Raw genomic sequence first — 17,963 nt, 5'->3', positions numbered from 1 at the left:
CAGATGAATGAACAAAATGCCCCTCACTCTGGACACAGCCTGCAGATGTGCAGGGAGGGGGCGAAGGTGCTGGAAACCTGCTGACGGAATATACCCCCCAGGATGGGCCACTGTCAGCAACTAAGGAGGAAGCTGATAAAGCCAGGAAGGTTCAGGGCTCAGGAGGCGCGGGAGAAAGAGTGGGATAACCACCCCTACCCCAAAGGCATGGTGGGCAAGCAGGAAATTCTTGTTTGTGGCCAAACAGTGCCTGATGCTGGTTACACTGTTGACCAGGCCCAGATGACCCCTGAAGTTGAGGGGGTCCTTTGGAGCCAGGGAGCTCCTCCCTGGTGTGGGACCCCTCCCTAGCCTGCCAGCCTGGAAGACGGGAGGAAAGGCCACTGTGGCCACTAGCAAATCCACAAACTGACAAGTTGGGGGGCACTGCCAGGGCCCAGCTCACAGGAGACTGCATCCCCAGGCATTAGCGGGCATGGTGAAGAGCACATTGCCAGGAGCCCCTGCCTGGGCAACGGAGCACCAGTTTCCAGCCGCCAAGGGGCGGGGGTGGTGTCAAGCCTTGAGGGGCCCAGGCTGTAAAGAAACCGCCCCCAGGCCCCCAGAGAACCTTTGCCCCCTTAATGGTGTCTGCTCAGGCCCCCTCCCGCCACGCAGGTGGCTCCAAAGTCCACGGGGCCCCACCTCTGGACGAGGCCACTAGGCCAGCAGGGGAACCCCGGAAGTGAGGCCGCTGTCCTCAGAAGGCAGAGAGGGTCCAAAACAGGAAAAACAGAAACTGCCTAGTACCCAGAGTTTGGGGACTGGCGAGCCCTGAGCTACTGAGAAGGCAAACACGGATATGGCAGAGAGATGCTGAGAATAGGAAAAGCTTATTAAATAGGCATATTTTTGTACTGTCCAATACAGCTTATAGGAAACCAAAGTGGGTCTTTTCCCCCCGCCAAAAACAGGCTTAGGAATGCTCAGCTCGAGCAGGGACAGGCCTGACGGCAGCGGCCATGTGCCCAGTGGTTCCTTCTCAGGGATTCCTGGGCCGCTAAGGGTCAGAGGGGAAGGACAGATACCACTGCAGGGCGGGAACCAGCAGACCTGCTGGAACCCTGGTTGGCTCAGAGGGCGTCTGTGAGGGAGCAGGTCTTGTCAGTGAATGAGTGATGGAGCCTGCAAGCTAGTGTGGGTGAGGCCCAAGGGCTTCAGTCCTTAATCTCACCTACTTTCCCCAAATCTCTGAACAAAATATTTACGGAGATGAAATTCACATAACATAGAATACACCATTCTAAAGTAAACAATTCAGTGCCATTTAGTACATTCACTATGTTGTGCAACCACCACCTCTATCTAATTCCAGAACATTCCATCACCCCCTCCCCTCCCCTCCCCAGCCCCTGGCAACCACGAACCCACGTCCTGTCTGTGGACGTGCCTGTTCTACACATTTCCCATAAGTGGAATCACACACTGTGTGGCCTGTGTGGCCGGCTTCTCTCATGAGCACCGTGTGTTCAAGGTCCATCCACGTTGTGGCGAGTGTCACACCTCCCTCCTTTTCACGGCTGAGTGGCACTCCCGTGTGGGGATGGACCACGCTGCATGTATCTATCACCTACTGATGGACACTAAGGTTGTTTCTACCATTTGGCCGCTGCTACTCTTGTGCGTATAATCTCACCTATTCTAGCAACTTTTGGGTTGGGGACAAGAATTGAATCACTGTACCTCCTATAAACAAAGTGAAACTAGACTGAAACAAAGCAGAGAAGGCGGCTATCCCCCAGTTCCCATGAAACACCCAAGAGCAACCAGAACAGTAGATGATACTTCCTCCTTGCAGCCTCCCAGGGACGGAAGGTCCGAGGGGCTTTACATCAAAATGAGGCAGTGTCTCCTCTGCTCAAAAGCTGACTTTGGCTCCCTATTGCTCTCAGAAGAAAGCTCAAACTTCCAGCCTGCCAGGACCCTGCCGGCCAGCCCATCTCCATTCCCATCGCTCACTCTGCTCTAGCCACACCAGCCTCCTCACTGCTCCACATTCCCAGTCCTGCCCCAGGGCCTTTCCACTTGCTGATCTTTCTACCCAGAGTCCCTGTCATCCAAACTTGACACAGACCCTGGTATACAGCAGGCACCCACTAATGAAGAAGGAAGGGGTAGTGAGAGCACACTTGAGCTCTCGCACCCTCAGCCTTGCCTTCTGATATCCCCCTCCTGACAGCTCCCCGCCTGCCCACTGATAAAACCCCTCCTCACACTATCAGGCGCTGGTGAGGCCCCTTGCCGCCTGCCCGAGATGACTCAGCACTCAGAGCCGTTGCTGGGGCCCCAGGTGGGCCAGGAGCAGCGTCCCTGGGGGCCTCCCAGCCTCCCCCATTCACAGAAATGCTCTCAGTTGCTGGAGGGAGGGGGTGGGTGGGGAGGCACCCCAGTCTCCCCACAGCCCTCCCAGCCCACTCTGGGCTTGGGGAAACTGAGCCAGGCAGAGGGTTCCCTGCATGCCTGGTGACCAAGTCTCATGCCAAGCACTTGATCAGTCCTTTTCCATATGCACAGGGTGGAGGACACCTCCCAGAGATGGCAAAGCTGAGCCTTGAGGCCAGGTCTCGCCCCTTCCCCACATAGATCCTAGATCAGGGACAAACAGACCGACAAATGGATAAATGAATGAAGTCAGAATGGGGCTCTGTGGGGTTGTGGGAGGAGGTCAGCGGGGGCAGAAGGACCCAGAACCGGGAACCCTCCCTGTCCGCGCCTGAGGCCTCAGTTTACTACTGATGAGAGTGAGGAGACAACGCCATGCGGAAACTGTTGCCACAGCTTCCCTCCCAGCTCCGAAGGCAGCAAGACCCTGGCCCTCAGAAGGCTGACCCCGGCAGGCAACCGGAGGTTTTGATTTGAAGGTTTTTGGTTTTTTTTCCCTGTCCCGGAAACTCCCAGGACACACAGCACAGAGGAGGTGCAGACCGAGTGAGAGCTGCCAACCCACAGGGTTTTGACCAGGACAGTCCATTCTGCAGCCATTATTAAGCACCCTCTGTATGTCAGGTCTGTGCTGGATGCTGGGGACACAGTGTGCCCAAGAGAGACCGAGACGCCCCTCGGGGCCCAGGCCAGCAGGGTAGATGGTGAGGGACTAGGAGGCCCACTGAAGCCGGGCACCACCCATGAAGGATGGGGAAGGGCAGGGTCACTCGCTGCCAGCACACAATAGGGGCTTAATCAATGTCTGTGGAACCTTAGGCCCTTCCCAGGAGTCACCCTCCTATGCACCTGACTCTGGGGGCACCCCCACCAGCAGCCAGGCAGCCCTTTCGTTTCCCGTCAATGCTCCAGGCGAGGCCTCCTCCACGCAGATGTGGCAGGGGCCCCGCCAGGCGCACAGGAAATTGGGGAAGTGATTCTGGGCAGGGCAGAAACATCTGTCCGCTTGGACACCCCCATGCACCCCCCGATTGGCCATGTGTCCCCTCTCTGAAAAGACAGCACCCCCACCTATGACACAGATATTAATAAAAAGCTACAGAAACGAGTCAGAGAACTGTGTCTTTCTGGATTTCCAGATCGCGATGTTTGAAGGCCTCTCATGTGACCAGGGCCATCTGTAAAGCGAGTAGGGGTGTATATCTGGCCATTCAGGTGGGGACAAGGAACTCATGGGAAAGGGGGTGTGGAGGGAGATCGTTCTGGCACCAGGAGGAGCCACCTTGGTGGCAGGTCAAGGCTGGTTGCCCACTAGCCCCATGTCACAGTGGGGAAACCGAGGCCCACAGGGGACACGAGCAGGCCCGGCATTGAGGATGCACTCAGGAGAGGGATCAGCAGAGATACTTCTAGGAAGTGATGCAGAGGAGGGAGGAGGTGGTTGTCCCATGATATCATGCAAATGACATGCAAATCCAGGTGGCCTCACGTCCACCTGGGAGTCCCCCCCACACACACACACAGGTCTGGCTCTGAGCTGACCACTACCGTGTTTCCCTGAAAATAAGACCGAGTCTTACATTAACTTTTGCTCCAAAAGACACATTAGGGCTTATGTTCAGGGGATAGCATCCTGAAAAATCATACTAGGGCTTATTTTCCGGTTAGGTCTTATTTTCAGGGAAACATGGTATCAACGTGGGACCCTGTTTCATAGACAGGGAAGCAGAGGCTATGAGGAGACCACAGAGCTCAGCTGAAAGCCACACCGAGCGAGCCCCTTAGTACTTCTGGAATGACAGCAGGTGCACCAGCCTCATCAGCCCCACCAGGCACTCGGGGGCATCAGGAAAATGCTTCAGAGTCAGAAAGCCCCAAACTCAGCATCTCCTCCTTCTCCCCAGTGATTACTAATCATTTACGTTGCCCCGGGGGTGCTTCCTGCGGGGGTCCCAGGCCCCAACAAGTGCAGTATGATAGTCTCCTGATCCTGTCTGGCCACTGGCTCATGGTTGTCTCACGTCCAAGACCTGCACCCAGAGCCTGGCACCCAGGAATTGAAAACCCTGTCCCAAGTTTCCCTGCAGATGAGCCTGGAATGTGCTGGCAGGGACTTTCCTAGTGTTTAGAGCTTTTGGAAAGCTCTACCTGGCCAGGGAGTGAGGTCCCCATCACACCCAGCCCAGGTTCTCTGAACGGAAACATGGCCAGTGCCAGCAGCTTCAGGGAGCAGGATGCCAGAGGACAGATCACCACCTCTGCCCTGGCTGAGATGAGCAGGTCCCCCCCATCACTGGGGAGTGACAGATGGAGCAGAAAGGAAGGGGTTGCTTCCCACCTTCCATCCGGTCCGGTATCAAGAGGAAGGGGTCCCGGTGGGCTTGGCCCAGAGGCCCCACCAGAGCCTCTGCCAGACCCCAGGCCGAAGGCAGAACAATAGGAACCAACCCTTGGTGGCAGCCAGCAGCCTCAGGGTGCTACCCAATCCTATCTCCTGACTGCAGGGTGGAGGCGTGGGGGGGGCGGGGGGGCTTCAGGCATTCTTGCAGGGAACACTTAGCGGAGACAAGACGTCAACAGGGCAGCCCCAGCAGGCACACACTGGTGCCCACCAAGCCCTGCCCCTCCACCAGGCCACCTGGTAAATGGTAATGAACATTGACAATGAATTGCCAAGAGCCAGTGAGCTGCACCCCAGCTTGGCCAGGCTCTACCCTGCATGGTGATGGCAAAGAAATGAATAACCCAGACGTAACTTCAGGCCCCACTTCCCTTCCAAGAATTGGGCACCCATCAGTGAGTACATGTACTGGCTACAGGGGACAGAGAGGGGGGCAGGCAGGCCCAAGGCAGGGCAGGGAGTCATCGGGGGCAGGGCCGCCGCTAGAGTGGGCAGAGGGTGGCACTATGCCCATGCATGCCCATCCACGGGGCACTCACCAACTGTCATCCCTGGAAAAGTGGCAGTTGAGGAGGAATTATAAGGTGTGCGGGTGGGGAAGGGGCAGGGGAATGGGGGAGATAGAGATTCAGAGACGGAAAGTGACAGAGATGGGAGAGAGAGCAAAACCAGGAGGTTCCAGGAACAGACAGATGCACCCGGGTTCTAGTCCCCTGCCTGTCCCCTGGCCTTCCAGCTGCCATCAGAAGACCCTGCCCAGCCTGCGTCCCAGGGAAGAATTCATGGAGCTGGTCACAGAAGGGGGTTAAATGAAGAACAGAAGGAAGGGGTGGCTGGCCCCTGCATGGTCAGGAGCGGGGAGGCCCTCAGTGTTGGGGGTCAGGGGCCTGGCAGGGTGCCCCTCCTGGGTGGGGGACCTCACAAGCTCAGAAGATCCACATTATAGTGATGGGCTCAGGCCCCTACGTGGGGTGGGGGTTTGGGGCCACAGCCTAACAGGGCAGAGGCTGGAGTGGCCATGGGAACCCTCAGAGATCCCTCATGGGGCAGAAAGAGAATGTGAGTGCACCGGGGCCCACAGCCACTCCCGGTCACTGCAGCCTGGACAGAGATGCCAGACAACCTACCACGACACTAACAAGTCTCACACACCCTCAGACAATCCCACCTGGACAGAAACCCCAGACCCTCAGCCCCTCCCAGACGCAGCCACACGGCCCCCCACCCAAACCTCCACGTGGTCACGGACATATGTTGGCCGGCACACAGACCCTCCCACCCAACTGGATGACACCTCCCCACAGACCCACCCTAATGTGGTCTCCCAGTGCACACGTGGACACACCCATCCACCCAGACAGACACACAAATACAAATACATCCTTGCTCACTGGCTTGCAGATAATGGCCCCAGACAGCCCGCCCTTGGCCTCTGCACCCGCCCAGCCCCCTGGGCCCCACACCCCCACCACACTGCCAAAAGGACAGCAGTGACTTCCATCTGCTTTCTTCCCAGATGCATCCCTGATGCCTAGAATGGGGGCTGGTACACAGCAGGTGCTCCATACATGCTTGTGGAAGGACCTGGCTCAGACACATGTGCACACAGGTACACAGCCTGGCCTTCTGCCTGAACCTGGTCCCATAACCTCCTGGGCAGGACAGTCAGGGTCCCCTTGCCCCAAACCAATCCCCAAAGCAGAGTCGGTGGCCAGCGGGGATCGGGGTTGCCTACGTTGTGTGCCTGGTGGGCCCTGGGCTCCCTGAAAGTGCCCAGCATGGCCAACCCCCGAGTCAGGCACCCAAACCCTCTTCAGGTTTTGAACTATTTCCTGGGGCGGCCGGAACAAAGCACCAAACACAGATTCATTCTCATGGTTCTGGAGCCAGAAGTCCTAGATCATGGTGTTGCAGGGCCTCCCTCCCTCGTGAGGCCCCAGGGGAGGGTCCTTCCTGCCTCTCCCAGCTTCTGGGGGCTCCTGTGTCCCTGGGCTTGTGGCCACATCACCCTGATCTCTGCCTTTGTCTTCACATGGCCATCCCCCTGTGTGTCTGTGTGTGTCTCCTCTTCCTATAAGGACACCTGTCATTGGATTTGGGGCCGACTGTACTCCAGTGTGACCTCATCTTAATTAATGACATCTGCAAAGACCTTATTTCAACATAAGGTCCCCTTCTGAGGTTCCAGGTGGGCATGACTTTTGGAGAGCCATCGTTTACCCTCCTGACAGGTTTCTTCCTGGAATGTGGGTTTCTATCTATTGCTTTTCCATCGTCTGGGAGGACAGGAGTATGTCCCCGAGGCCACGGGGCCTCCAGGGGTGGTGGGCAGTACTGACTCTGAGCCCTGCCTACCGCCCACCCCTTGGCCCCACGAGACCCCCAGCAGCCCTGACTGCAGGGCAAGGCCTCGTTCAGAGCTGAAGCCTTCAATAGGCAGATTGGTTACCGTTTAACCCCATGACCTCCAATTGTCCTCTGGCCGCATGCAGCCAGGCAGGCAGAGAAGGGGCGGTCCACACCCCGCCCCTGCGCGTGCTCACCCACCAGCCGGCACCCCCAGCTGCTCCCCTGACCAGGCTTGGAATGCAACCTGGCATGGCAATGGCGTCCGTGATGGGGATACTGAGCAATCACAAAGGGCCAGGCAGACACCCCTTCATGTCACTGCAGGTGGTGCTGGCTCTGGGGATCAGAAAATGTACGGGGTTGAAGGGTGTTTGTGTCAGGCAGGAAAACAGACACAGTGTGGACCCAGCCCTGCCTGGCAGCCCCTCTGGATCAGAAAGGACGCAACCCTGCCCAAGACCACACAGCATGTGAGGCGTAAAAGGAATTGAGCAGTACAGTGGGAGCCCCCCCAGCCTCCGGAGCGCTGGCCACACCTCAGAGCTCCCTGGCTATGTCAGCACAGACCATGGCAGCTGGCCTACCCGGGGGGCCAATGCCAACCAGTAACCAGGGGACGTGACTTTCTGGCTAATGGTTAATGGAGCCCACTGTGACCTCATGCTTCATGGGGCATGGGATGCCCAGTGGGGCAGGCAGGTGATGTGCACACAAGGCTCACACACAGGCACACACGGGAGCTGGCCATGTGTCCATGCTCACACACACGGCCACGTGCAAACAGAACAGCCACAGGAGACTGTCACCCCATCACACACTACACAAGGAGTACACAAGGTGCCAGGTCGGCACGCTCTGGGACAGACAGGACAGCCACCCCAGGACACACTCAGCAACACATCCACGCAAGTTAGGGACACATCACATGCTGTGCGCATGCAGACACACACACGCCAGACATGGGGATGCGAGCAGGTGCCAGAGATAACAGATACACATAAAACATACCGCAGATGGGGCCCCACAACGTACACACACACATATACACATGCAACAGCCATCTACCAGCACACACATGGGTTATACACACACAATCTCAAATGCTTCCCAGGGCCCCAGCTCTGGCAAACGCAGATTCCAACACTTGCAGCTGCCCACAGCCCACAGGGACCATGCGTCCACCACCACATCCCACACCCATGTGCACACTCACACATACCCACACTAGTGGGCCTCCACGTGGCTCACCCACACCCATCCCCCTACCAGGCACCCAGCAAGGACACACTCTGCCCGCCGGGCACCGCTCCCTGCAGCGGCCGCGTATGTTATTAGAAAGCGTGGGGCGTGGCTGGGCACTTGGCAGCGGCCACCAGGATGAGGAGCTGGCAGTGGGCATTGGGCCAGGCCATGGCGGCGGTGACCCCACAGCGGTGACCCAGTGGCCGGGTGACGGCGCAGGAGCCAGATAAGGTTCTTCCGGCTGAGTCAGTGTGGTTCCCAGGGCTGGCACGGGCAGAGGCATGGTGCCAGGGGCTGGCGGGCAAACACCCTCCCCACACCCTCCATGGCTCAGCTGGCTCCGCGCCAGCAGCCACAGCAGCTTTGATGAGGCAGGCGTTGCCCCAGGCAGGGCAGGCTGGGTTCCCCAGGGGCTTCCCGACACCCCTCCCCGCCCCCTTGCACATGGCCCAGGGATCCCGGTGCCTTAGGAAGATGCCTGGTGCCAGAGCTGGCCCCCAGGACCCATGGGGCCTGGCCCCTGGCCCACTCTGTCTCAAGCATACCAGATGAACATGGTTGGGCTTAGAATCCAGTGTCTGACCTGGCCTTTGCCCAGGTTGCGCCTTCTGCCTGGAATACCCTCCTCCACTGGGAAAATTCTAACTCATCTTCCTCCCCTGGCCCACTGGCCTAGCTGTAGTGCTGGATTCCTCCCTCCTGCCTGGCTCACAGACCCTAGAGGGGTCTTCCCAGCATTGATCTCCCTCCCCAGGTCCAAACCCTGCTAAGACCCCCCTTTGAGTCTACCTTTGGTTTGCTTTAATGTTCTGTCCACCCCTTCCCTTCCCATTTTATGCTCCAGCCACACTATTCTAAGAAGCAGATCCTACCGTTCTCTGTCCATCTGGCAAACTCTTACATATCTTGCAAAGCCCCAACTCCAATGCCCTTTCCTTTGGGCAGCCCTCCCCTCAATTCTCTTCCTCTAGTCCAGCCCTGAAACCCTCAGGGCTGGGAATGCCTGTGTCCTACTCTGATATTGCCCAGCCTGGGAAGCTCCCAGGCAGGATCAAGAAAACGTCTGCCATCTGCTACCAGCAATTCCAGCTCCCACCCCACAATGCGCCAACAACTCTCATGAGCCCGGAGATGTTCACTGCAGTACTGTTTACAAGAGGGTAACAGAAGCAGACCAACACGTTGGTGTCAGCCCCACAAGGGCACTCTGCAGGGCATTGAAATGAAGCGGGTGTCTCGGGACATTTGGATACGACAGACAGTTGCTGAGCGACAAGGATGTGAAAAAAAACAGACACAAAAAGCAGCGTCCAGTTCAGCAATGGATGGAACCATCCAGACCCCTGAAAAGTCACATTTCTGGGCATAAGTAGGTAGACACAGGCTTGGAAAAGCTGTGGTTGATGCCTGCCACGTTGGGGCAGGAGCTGGCAGCCTCGAGCCTCATGGAACCGTCCATGTTCTTTCCACATAACAATATTGTCTGGTGCTACTTCTGGAACCAAAAATGGACTTTAAAACGTATATAAGTGTATTTTTCTCAACTTAAAAAGTCTAAATGAGCTAAAAGGACAAAAAAAACCCAAAACCAAATGTGATCCCAGCCTCTTGCTGATGATACCGCTGAGGCCCTTGGCTTCACCTCCCAGTTCCTGAACCTGTGGAGCAGGACACCCCCCAGAATGAAGTGGGCCCCAGGAGGCCCACGGAGGGGAGGGGGGCCAGGCAGGGTCCACGGTGAGGACACAGTGGCCTTTTGGGGCTGCTGGTGGCTGTTTCTGCCCGGGTGCCCACTATGTCCAGGCACTGGGTCCTGACGCCTCCATTTCAAATGAAGAAAACAGGCTCAATGAGGCCACCAGGCTACCCCAAAACCCTGCAGCCAGCGGCCCCCTGCACCTCACCCATCTGTCTGTCCACCCACTCTCCCAGGACTGGGGCTGTGGCCAGTGCACCCTGAGGTCCAGTCCCAGCTCTGACACCTCCCCCATGACAAATGTCTTGATAGCTCCATGCCTCAGTTTCCCCATCTGCACAATGGGGCAATGGCAGTTCCTCCCCCATGGGATCAAGCGGGTACGCAAGACATGTGTGAGACACTCAATCTGCTGTCTGTGCGTAGCTAAGAGACAAATGTACTAGCAGTGTTACCTCCACATCTCTGATCTCTTTTCACGGTATATGGTGAGCAGATGCTACCTTGGAAAACGGAAAAATATCCCAGTATTTAATGCGAATCGAAACCACAGTGAGATGCTAAGGATACAGCTGGAACCAGAGTCATCGTCACCAGTATCGGTGAGGACAGAGAAACAAGCCTCATGCATGGTGGGTAGGACACAAAATGGAGCACTCAGCAGCTCCTCCAATGTCAGAGTAACCATCGGACCCAGCAACTCCACTCCAAGGTGCACAGCCGAGAAAACTGAACACACACATCCACACAAAAACCTGTACACTAATGTCCACAGAAGGACGATTCACAACAGCCAAAGGTGGGACCAGCCCAAGTGCCCATCAGCGGGTGATAGACATAAACAATGTGGCCCATCCACAGGTGACAGAGAAACACAACATGCCCCGTCCACATACTGGAATGTCACCCGGCCGTGAGAAAGAGTGAGGTACTGACACTCGCCACAACGTGGATGGACCCTGAACACGGTGCTCATGAGAGAAGCCGGACACACAAGGCCACACAGTGTGTGATTCCACCTACAGGAAACGTCCAGAACAGGCGCGTCCACAGACAGGACGTGGGTTAGTGATTATCAGGGGATGGGGAGGAGGAGTGGGGGTGACCGCTCATGGGGACAGGGCTTTTTTTGGGGGTGATGGAAGGTTCTGAAACTAAATAGAGGTGCTGGTTGCAAAACACTGTAAATGTGCTAGAAACCAGTGAATTATATACTTTAAATGGGTGAATTATATGCTATGTCAATTTTATATCAATAAAGCTGTTAAAAAATCCCACCATTTATTTAAGTTGTTTAGACAAAGGATTCGAATCCTTAAGTGGCTGAAGACCTGTGATTAAGAGTAAACTGGCTTACAATCCAACAGTGGCACCTTCTATAGCCCAGGCATGACCATGTTGGTGACAGGAAGCCACCAGGATGTCACCAGGATGCCACCTCCAATGCCAGGATACTGAGATCCTAATCGCTGCCCATAACACACCCCAATCCCCACCAACGGCTCCAGGAGTGCTGGCCTCCATCAGCACATGTCAGGGGTCCCCCAGTGCGAGGTTCCAGGTTTTCCAGGAAAGATTCCGTGGCCACACGCCCACTGCTCCCAGGCCCTCCCCAGCCTGGCTGTCCCCCAGACCTGCAGCCGACAGCGGAATTTCACGGCTGTCGAGGCTTTCTGGGCGGAAGTCAGCCCCAGGCCCTGCCAAGACTGGGAGGAAAAGGCACAGATGATGCCAAGCGGGCGGCTGGCCGGCTGGCCTGCCACGTGCCAGGAAGGGGGTGGGGCTGCACCAGAAGTCAACACGGCCCCTGACACCTGCCCTGCTGCTGAGACCAGGCCACTGTTGACACTGGCTGCACAGGTGCCTGACTAGCTGGACCTGCCACAAACAGGCAGGATAAGCACCTGGCACCTCACGGCAGGCGCCCCCACCAGCCCACGACTGTCCTCAGCCCCTCACCTTTAATCCATCCCAGTGGTGACTGGCCCCATGTACAAGCCAAGCTGGGTCCCGCCTCAGGACCCTTGAATGGGCTGTTTCCTCCCTGTGTGTGCCCGGCTCCTTCTCCTATAAGGCTCAACCCAAACGTCACATCCCGAGAGGCCTCCCCACTTCCCCAGTAAAGACGCTGATCACATCCCCCCAACTGCCTTGTGTTACTAACCATTTACTTGTTTACTGAGCTTGACCCACCACAGGGATAAACCATGAATGTGTATGACACTGGGGTTCCCTCACTCTCTGGCCTCAATTTACCCCCGTAACCCGACCCTGGGTGTCCCGTGACTTCACCATCTTGTCCTGGAGAAGTGGGACAATGCCTCCCAAGGCACTTTGTTCCTGACACGCTGAGGGGGCTTTGGGGTCAGGACTTCTGACCTCTTGTCCCTGCCCAGCCTGGCCACCAACTACCCCACTTCTATTAGTGTTGGGGCGGGGGTCGAGCACGGGTCATGTAGTCCACTGATACCAGAAGAACCACACATCCTCACCCCTCCCTTCCTCTGAGCCCGGCCATGCCTGTGAGATAGGGTTGTCTGTCTGGCTCTGGCCCCCAGCCTGGGGCTCCCCGTGGACTGGGTTCAGGGCAGATGGCAAATACCTGGTAAATAAATGAACATGACTTGCCTACAAGGTACCTATCTGTGTTACATTGAGCCCAGAGGACGCTGGGCTCAGTGCCTACAAGCCCTGCCCCCAACACTGTGCCTCAGTTTCCTACCTGCAAAATGGGGTGGACGGCCGCCCAGCAAGTATTTCCTTCCAAGAGGGAGAGAAACTGAGGCAGCGAGCAGGATGGGACCATCAGTCCCGTCCACAGGCTCAGGCTGGTGTCCACACATAGGGGGCAGCCTGGGCCACAGCCTGGGTTGGGGCTGGCCTCACCCTCAGGAGGTGATGTATGCCAGCTGTCATTCTACCAGAAGAAACCACTATCCACGCGCCAGAACCACCATCCTCGTGCCATGACTGGGCAGGTGTGGCCGCACCCAGCCCCAGATGCCTGGGCAGCTCCTGGAAGAGCAGGTGGGTGAGCGGGGGAGAGGGGAGATTAGCTCTCCCTCCCATCCTTGAAGGTAGCTGTACGTGATACCTTGGGGCACTGTTCCTCCTGCTTTCACACCTCTTCTAGTCCCTGTCATTCCCACCGCAGCCCTTGGCTTGTCCCCATGTGTCCAATTCCCAGTTCTTTACTTCATCTGTGAGTTTTCTGATGGCCTGAGCTCAAGTCCCAGCACCCAGTCCCAAGTGAGGCTGAGAGGGGGAGCCCCTTACACTGGGTCCCCAGAGACCAGCGCCTGGATGGTACATTAGTCAGGAGGCCTCACAGTCCATTCTGGAGCCAGCATCTGCAAGTGCGCTGCCCCGAGACCGCTCCCATGCGCTACTGTGTCCACAATCCCCTGAAACCCAGAAAGGACGGACACTGGGCTGGGGAGGCCAGGTCCCCTGCAGCCACTCCTGGAGGTCGGGGCAGGGCCCAGCTGGCCGCGGGTGGAATGTGAGCCCCACTGGCCACCCTGCCACCATCTGGTTTCCATCTGCCCAGCCCAGCTCAGCCCAACTTCAAAGGATGCCCTGCCTGGCCACTTCCTCTGCTCTGACCGCCTGCCCTGCGGGAAGGCACCAGGACGGTCTGCTTCCTCCCCGCCCCTCCGGAGCCCCAGGGAACTGCTGGCCAGCACACCAACTCAGCCATCTCCTGCTCAGCCAGCTGCCTGGGCCTCAGGAGAATGGACTCAGCGCCAACGCCATGGACGACAAGGCCTCCAAGCCCACGTCACCAGGCTGCACCCACAACCACCATGCTGAGCCAGTCCAGCCACACAGGCTTTGCCTGGGCCATCCCCTCCACTTGGAACCCCTCTCCTCGCTCTGTCCCTCTGCTTGTCCTAGTGCAGACACCAGGAGCCCCCGGACTTTTCCCTCCTGGCTCATGTCCCCCACATCTGTGCATTTAATGGCCAGCCCATCCCATCTCACCCACAGGACCCCAGTGCTCAGCTCGCATTTGTGCACACGGGAGGCAAACACCAGCCACTGGGGTTGGCTGGAAGGACTCCAATAGGAGCTGGGTGCGCCCCTGCCTCCACGGACCCCGTTACCACGCACAACCCACCTGCTTGAACTGCTCCTCGTATGTCCAGTCCCCATGGTCAGGAGGCTGCAGCTGGGGTGCCACGTGGGCGGCCCCCCCCGAGTGGGCCGGGCCAGCCCCTGATCGCTCCTGGCCGCCCAGTACCCGGGGTCCACCATCACCGCTGCGGAAGGCCTGGGGTGGCTGGGCCTTGCGGGGTAACAGGGCTGCAGCGCCCAGGCCAGCAGAGCCCGGCGGCCCAAGCCCCTCCTCGTCCTCGTAGTCCTCTTCTTCGTCCTCCTCATCCTCCTCCTCATCCCCCAGATCTTCCTCCAGCTCCTCCTCCTCCTCTTCCTCTTCCTCCTCCTCCTCTTCCCATTTTGGCTTCCTGGGGCAGGCAGAAGGCAGAGGTCAGAGGACAAGGCGCCAACTCACCCCTGCCCTGGGGCAAGGCCAGCTCCTCTTCCCAGCCTGGGTCTCCCTCTCTCAGCAGGCTGCTAGGAGGGCCTGCAAGCAGGACCTGCTTAGGGTGTGGGCCATACAGCTGGTTCTCAGGGAGCCCAAAGCAACTGGTGCTGCCCCTTCAGCATAGCCCCAGCCACCTTCCACCTTGCCCCATGCTAACGGCTCCCCCTGCCCTCTCCTCCCTGCTCTGCTAGACAGGCTGCCTTGTTGGGCCTTGAAAGTACCAAGCTGGTTTCTGCCTCAGGGCCCTTACTCGGGCTGTCCCCTTCATCAGGAATGCTGTTCCATGCTCCCTCTGGCCTGTCCTAGAGACGGTCACCTCTGCAGGGAGATCTGCGCCCACCATACTAGAAAGCTGACCTCCAGCCACATCCCTGGCATCCCTGCTTCATTTTCTCAGCAGCCCCGATCACAACCTACAATCACCCCACTTCTTTGCTTGTTAAACATCTTCCCAGGACCCCACTGGGGTCTTGCCAGCACCCAGACTGGGGCCCACATCGGACCCCCACAAGATGAAGACCCTGGTGAGCCAACCAATGTCAACCCTGCTCAGGTCCACCCAGGCCACCAACTTTATCTGCCCAACCCTGCATCTGCTGTAGCTTCCCCAGATAATGGGGCCACTGGCCACACATGGCTAGTTCTGCTCAAGTTAAATGAAACACAACTACAGACACGGGCCTCAGACACAACGGGCACATTTCACGTGCTCCGCAGCTACGTATGAGACTGGTGACACCCACACTGAACAGTGTAGATGGAGAACACATCCACTGACATCCAGAAAATTCTATAGTCCCTGGGGAGTTTTGTGTCTCCAGGGCCTAGATGCCCGCTCAGTGCACGGAGCACGCAGACCTCACTCACAGGTCATCATCAGAGGCTGCATCCTCGAAGTGCCTGTCACCTTCCACATGTCCTGGCACCTCCCTGCCTCGGCCTGGTGAGCCCGGTGCCCCATCTTGGGTTGTGTCCTCGTCCTCTGAGCCGCGGGGCCCATCCTCGGAGCCACTGGGACTGGGCGCAGGTCCAAGGCCGGCAGCAGCAGCCCGCATGGCGGCCAGTGCAGCCATCTGTGCCCGCTGCATTCGAGCATTCTCAGGGTCTCTGTCCTCGTCTGGGGCAGCCCTGGTGCGGGCTGGGGGACCAGCAGAGGGCTCAGCAGGCAGTGGCTGCCGGGCCTCCAGCTCCTGGCGTGCCCGCTGCTGCCGTTGCAGGAGCGTTTCCATCACTGCCTGCAGCTTCATGGCCCTGCGGGCCGGGCCGCCCCGGGCACCAGGGGTGGGTGGCGGGGGCGGCCCCTTCGGGGAGGGGGCCCGGCCGCACTGCAGTGTGGGGGCCGCGGGGGAGCCGGGGCAGTACAGGGTGGCAGGGGGCAGGGGCCGCTGGGCTCAGGCTGAGGGCTGGCGGGGCATGCCAGCAGAGGGCAGGCGGTGCCTCCTTCTCACGCTGGGCACCAAGGGACAGCAGCTGGCGTCCAGCTCATTCACGTGTTTGCAGAAACCTGGGGGCCGCAAGAGAGACGGTCAGACCGCAATGGGTTCCTCGGCCCCATTTTCCCCACTGAGGTTGGACCACAAAGGCCTCTGGGACAATCCCTCCCACTCACATCAGGGTGCAGATCTGGAGGCCTCCCTGGAGGCAGAGGACCACGCACTCCCCATCTACCCCCACTCTGTCCGCTCTCCAGGGTGTTGGGAAGTGTGGTCACCCTGCACTGGATTCCCAGAGGACCTCAAGGCGGCCCCTACCCGTCTGGGCCACACAGAAACACCCAGTCGTGGACCACACCTCCCAGGGAAGAGCATGAATTATTGCTTCATAAACACAGCAGGGAGACAGGACATTCCTGGCCTCTGACTGGTTACAGCTGGCTGCCAGGCACCAGAGTCCAGGTAGGTTCTAAATTCTGGTTCTGGCTTCTAAGTGCTGGTGCTGCTTGGCCCAGAGAGCTCCAGGCACCCTCCTGTCACTCAGGTTAGCAGAGACAATGACTGGCCCAGACTGAGCGCTTGCTGTATGTGGACCTTGAGCTAATCCTTCCCCACTCACACTGTCAGCCCTAAGCCCCCACCTCTGAGCCTCAGTTTCCCTCTCTGCAAAACAGTGCCCTAACAGTGTCCTAACTGTGCTCACCTCACTGTGCTCAGGCAGACATGAAGTAAGTTTACGATGGTGAAGATTGGCACAAAGCTGGCACCACATCCCACCCACGTCACGGAGGGAAGCACCCATTTTATGGATGAGAGAAACTGAGGCTCGGAGACGTCTTGCTAACTTGGGTCTAGGTGAGAGCAGAGCCTCCCACACTGCCCCCATGTGCTCTCTGTTGGGGAATTCCCCTGCCATTTGGGACCCCAAGAGGGGCCAACATGCTCTGCCCTCAGCCTGGGGTCCCTTCGAACCACCACCAACCCGCCCACCCCCACCTGCCCAGACCGCCAATAAAACAGATGGGCAGAACCCAATAGGCCCAGTGGTGACATCCCAGATGGTACATCATGGGGACAGTGTGGGTGGCGAGTGTCCAGGAGGCTGCCCCTAACCCAGCAAATGAACCCCCAAAGGCTCTTAAGCCACTCCTGGAGCAAACCAGCCACACCCAGGAGGGGCCAATGGGCAGAGGCTCCTGGTAGCTAGCTGATACTAGGTCTCCACACTGGCCACTCTCCTTAACCCCTCTGGTGACCTGCTAAGGTGGAGCCTGAACCCACCCAAGGAGAGCTGTGTAGTGTAAATCTCGCTAATCTCCCTAGTCTTGGGAGGGGCCTTACGGAGCCACAGTGAGCCCAGTGGCCTTCACCTTCTCCCCACCAAACCAGATGCGCTTTACCCAGACACCCTCGGACTTCCAGAAGCATGGGTAAAAGGGCAATGGGGGGGCAATGAGTGGCCCCTGTAAAAAGTGGGAAGAGGTACACCCCTTACACCCCTAAAGGACCTGGGTATCCAGCAAGGGCAGGGGTCCCTGAGCACAAAGACCCTCTCAGAGGCCACAGTGCGGGCCAATGACCAGCACAGCAAAGCAACACCAAGCTCTGCTTCTGCCCCCACACTGGCGGTCACCCCCCACCCGCCCCAAGAAGTGCTGAGGGGACATTTCTCACCCAGCGTATCATCTGGTCCGCTGCCCCTCCCCCATCTTCCCCCATCTTTGACAACTTCAAGACAAGCCCCCACCCCCCCCACGGAAACGCTCCAGGCAACCCCCGCCTCTTTGGGGGGCAGAAGGAAGAGGCCAGAGGAAGCCACTCCCCCCACACACTGCCCCCCCCCCAGGCCTGCTGGGTTTAATGACCCTTCCGGGT

At 58.2% G+C, this 17,963-nt stretch overlaps 1 protein-coding gene across 5 annotated transcripts in view; it reads right to left on the bottom strand.

Annotated features, from left to right (window-relative positions):
- ARID3A (AT-rich interaction domain 3A) overlaps window positions 1–17,963 on the bottom strand; it is a 36,212-nt gene that overhangs the window by 16,494 nt on the left and 1,755 nt on the right. For 4 of the 5 annotated variants that reach the window (XM_074337383.1, XM_074337385.1, XM_074337382.1 and 1 more), the window contains exons 2-3: window positions 15,523–16,159; window positions 14,230–14,575 (exon numbers count right to left, since the gene is read on the bottom strand). In XM_074337383.1, coding sequence (XP_074193484.1) covers window positions 14,230–14,575; window positions 15,523–15,902 — 726 coding nt within the window. In that variant the 5' untranslated portion in view covers window positions 15,903–16,159. Of the gene's footprint in view, window positions 1–14,229; window positions 14,576–15,522; window positions 16,160–16,791; window positions 17,046–17,963 lie in introns of those variants that run through there. The other variant, XM_074337384.1, reaches the window with a different exon arrangement.

This window comes from Rhinolophus sinicus, linkage group LG07 (assembly GCF_036562045.2).
Source record: "Rhinolophus sinicus isolate RSC01 linkage group LG07, ASM3656204v1, whole genome shotgun sequence".
NCBI lineage: Eukaryota > Metazoa > Chordata > Mammalia > Chiroptera > Rhinolophidae > Rhinolophus > Rhinolophus sinicus.
Note: the sequence above shows the minus strand (reverse complement) of the source record. Positions and strands in the feature narration are given on the sequence as shown.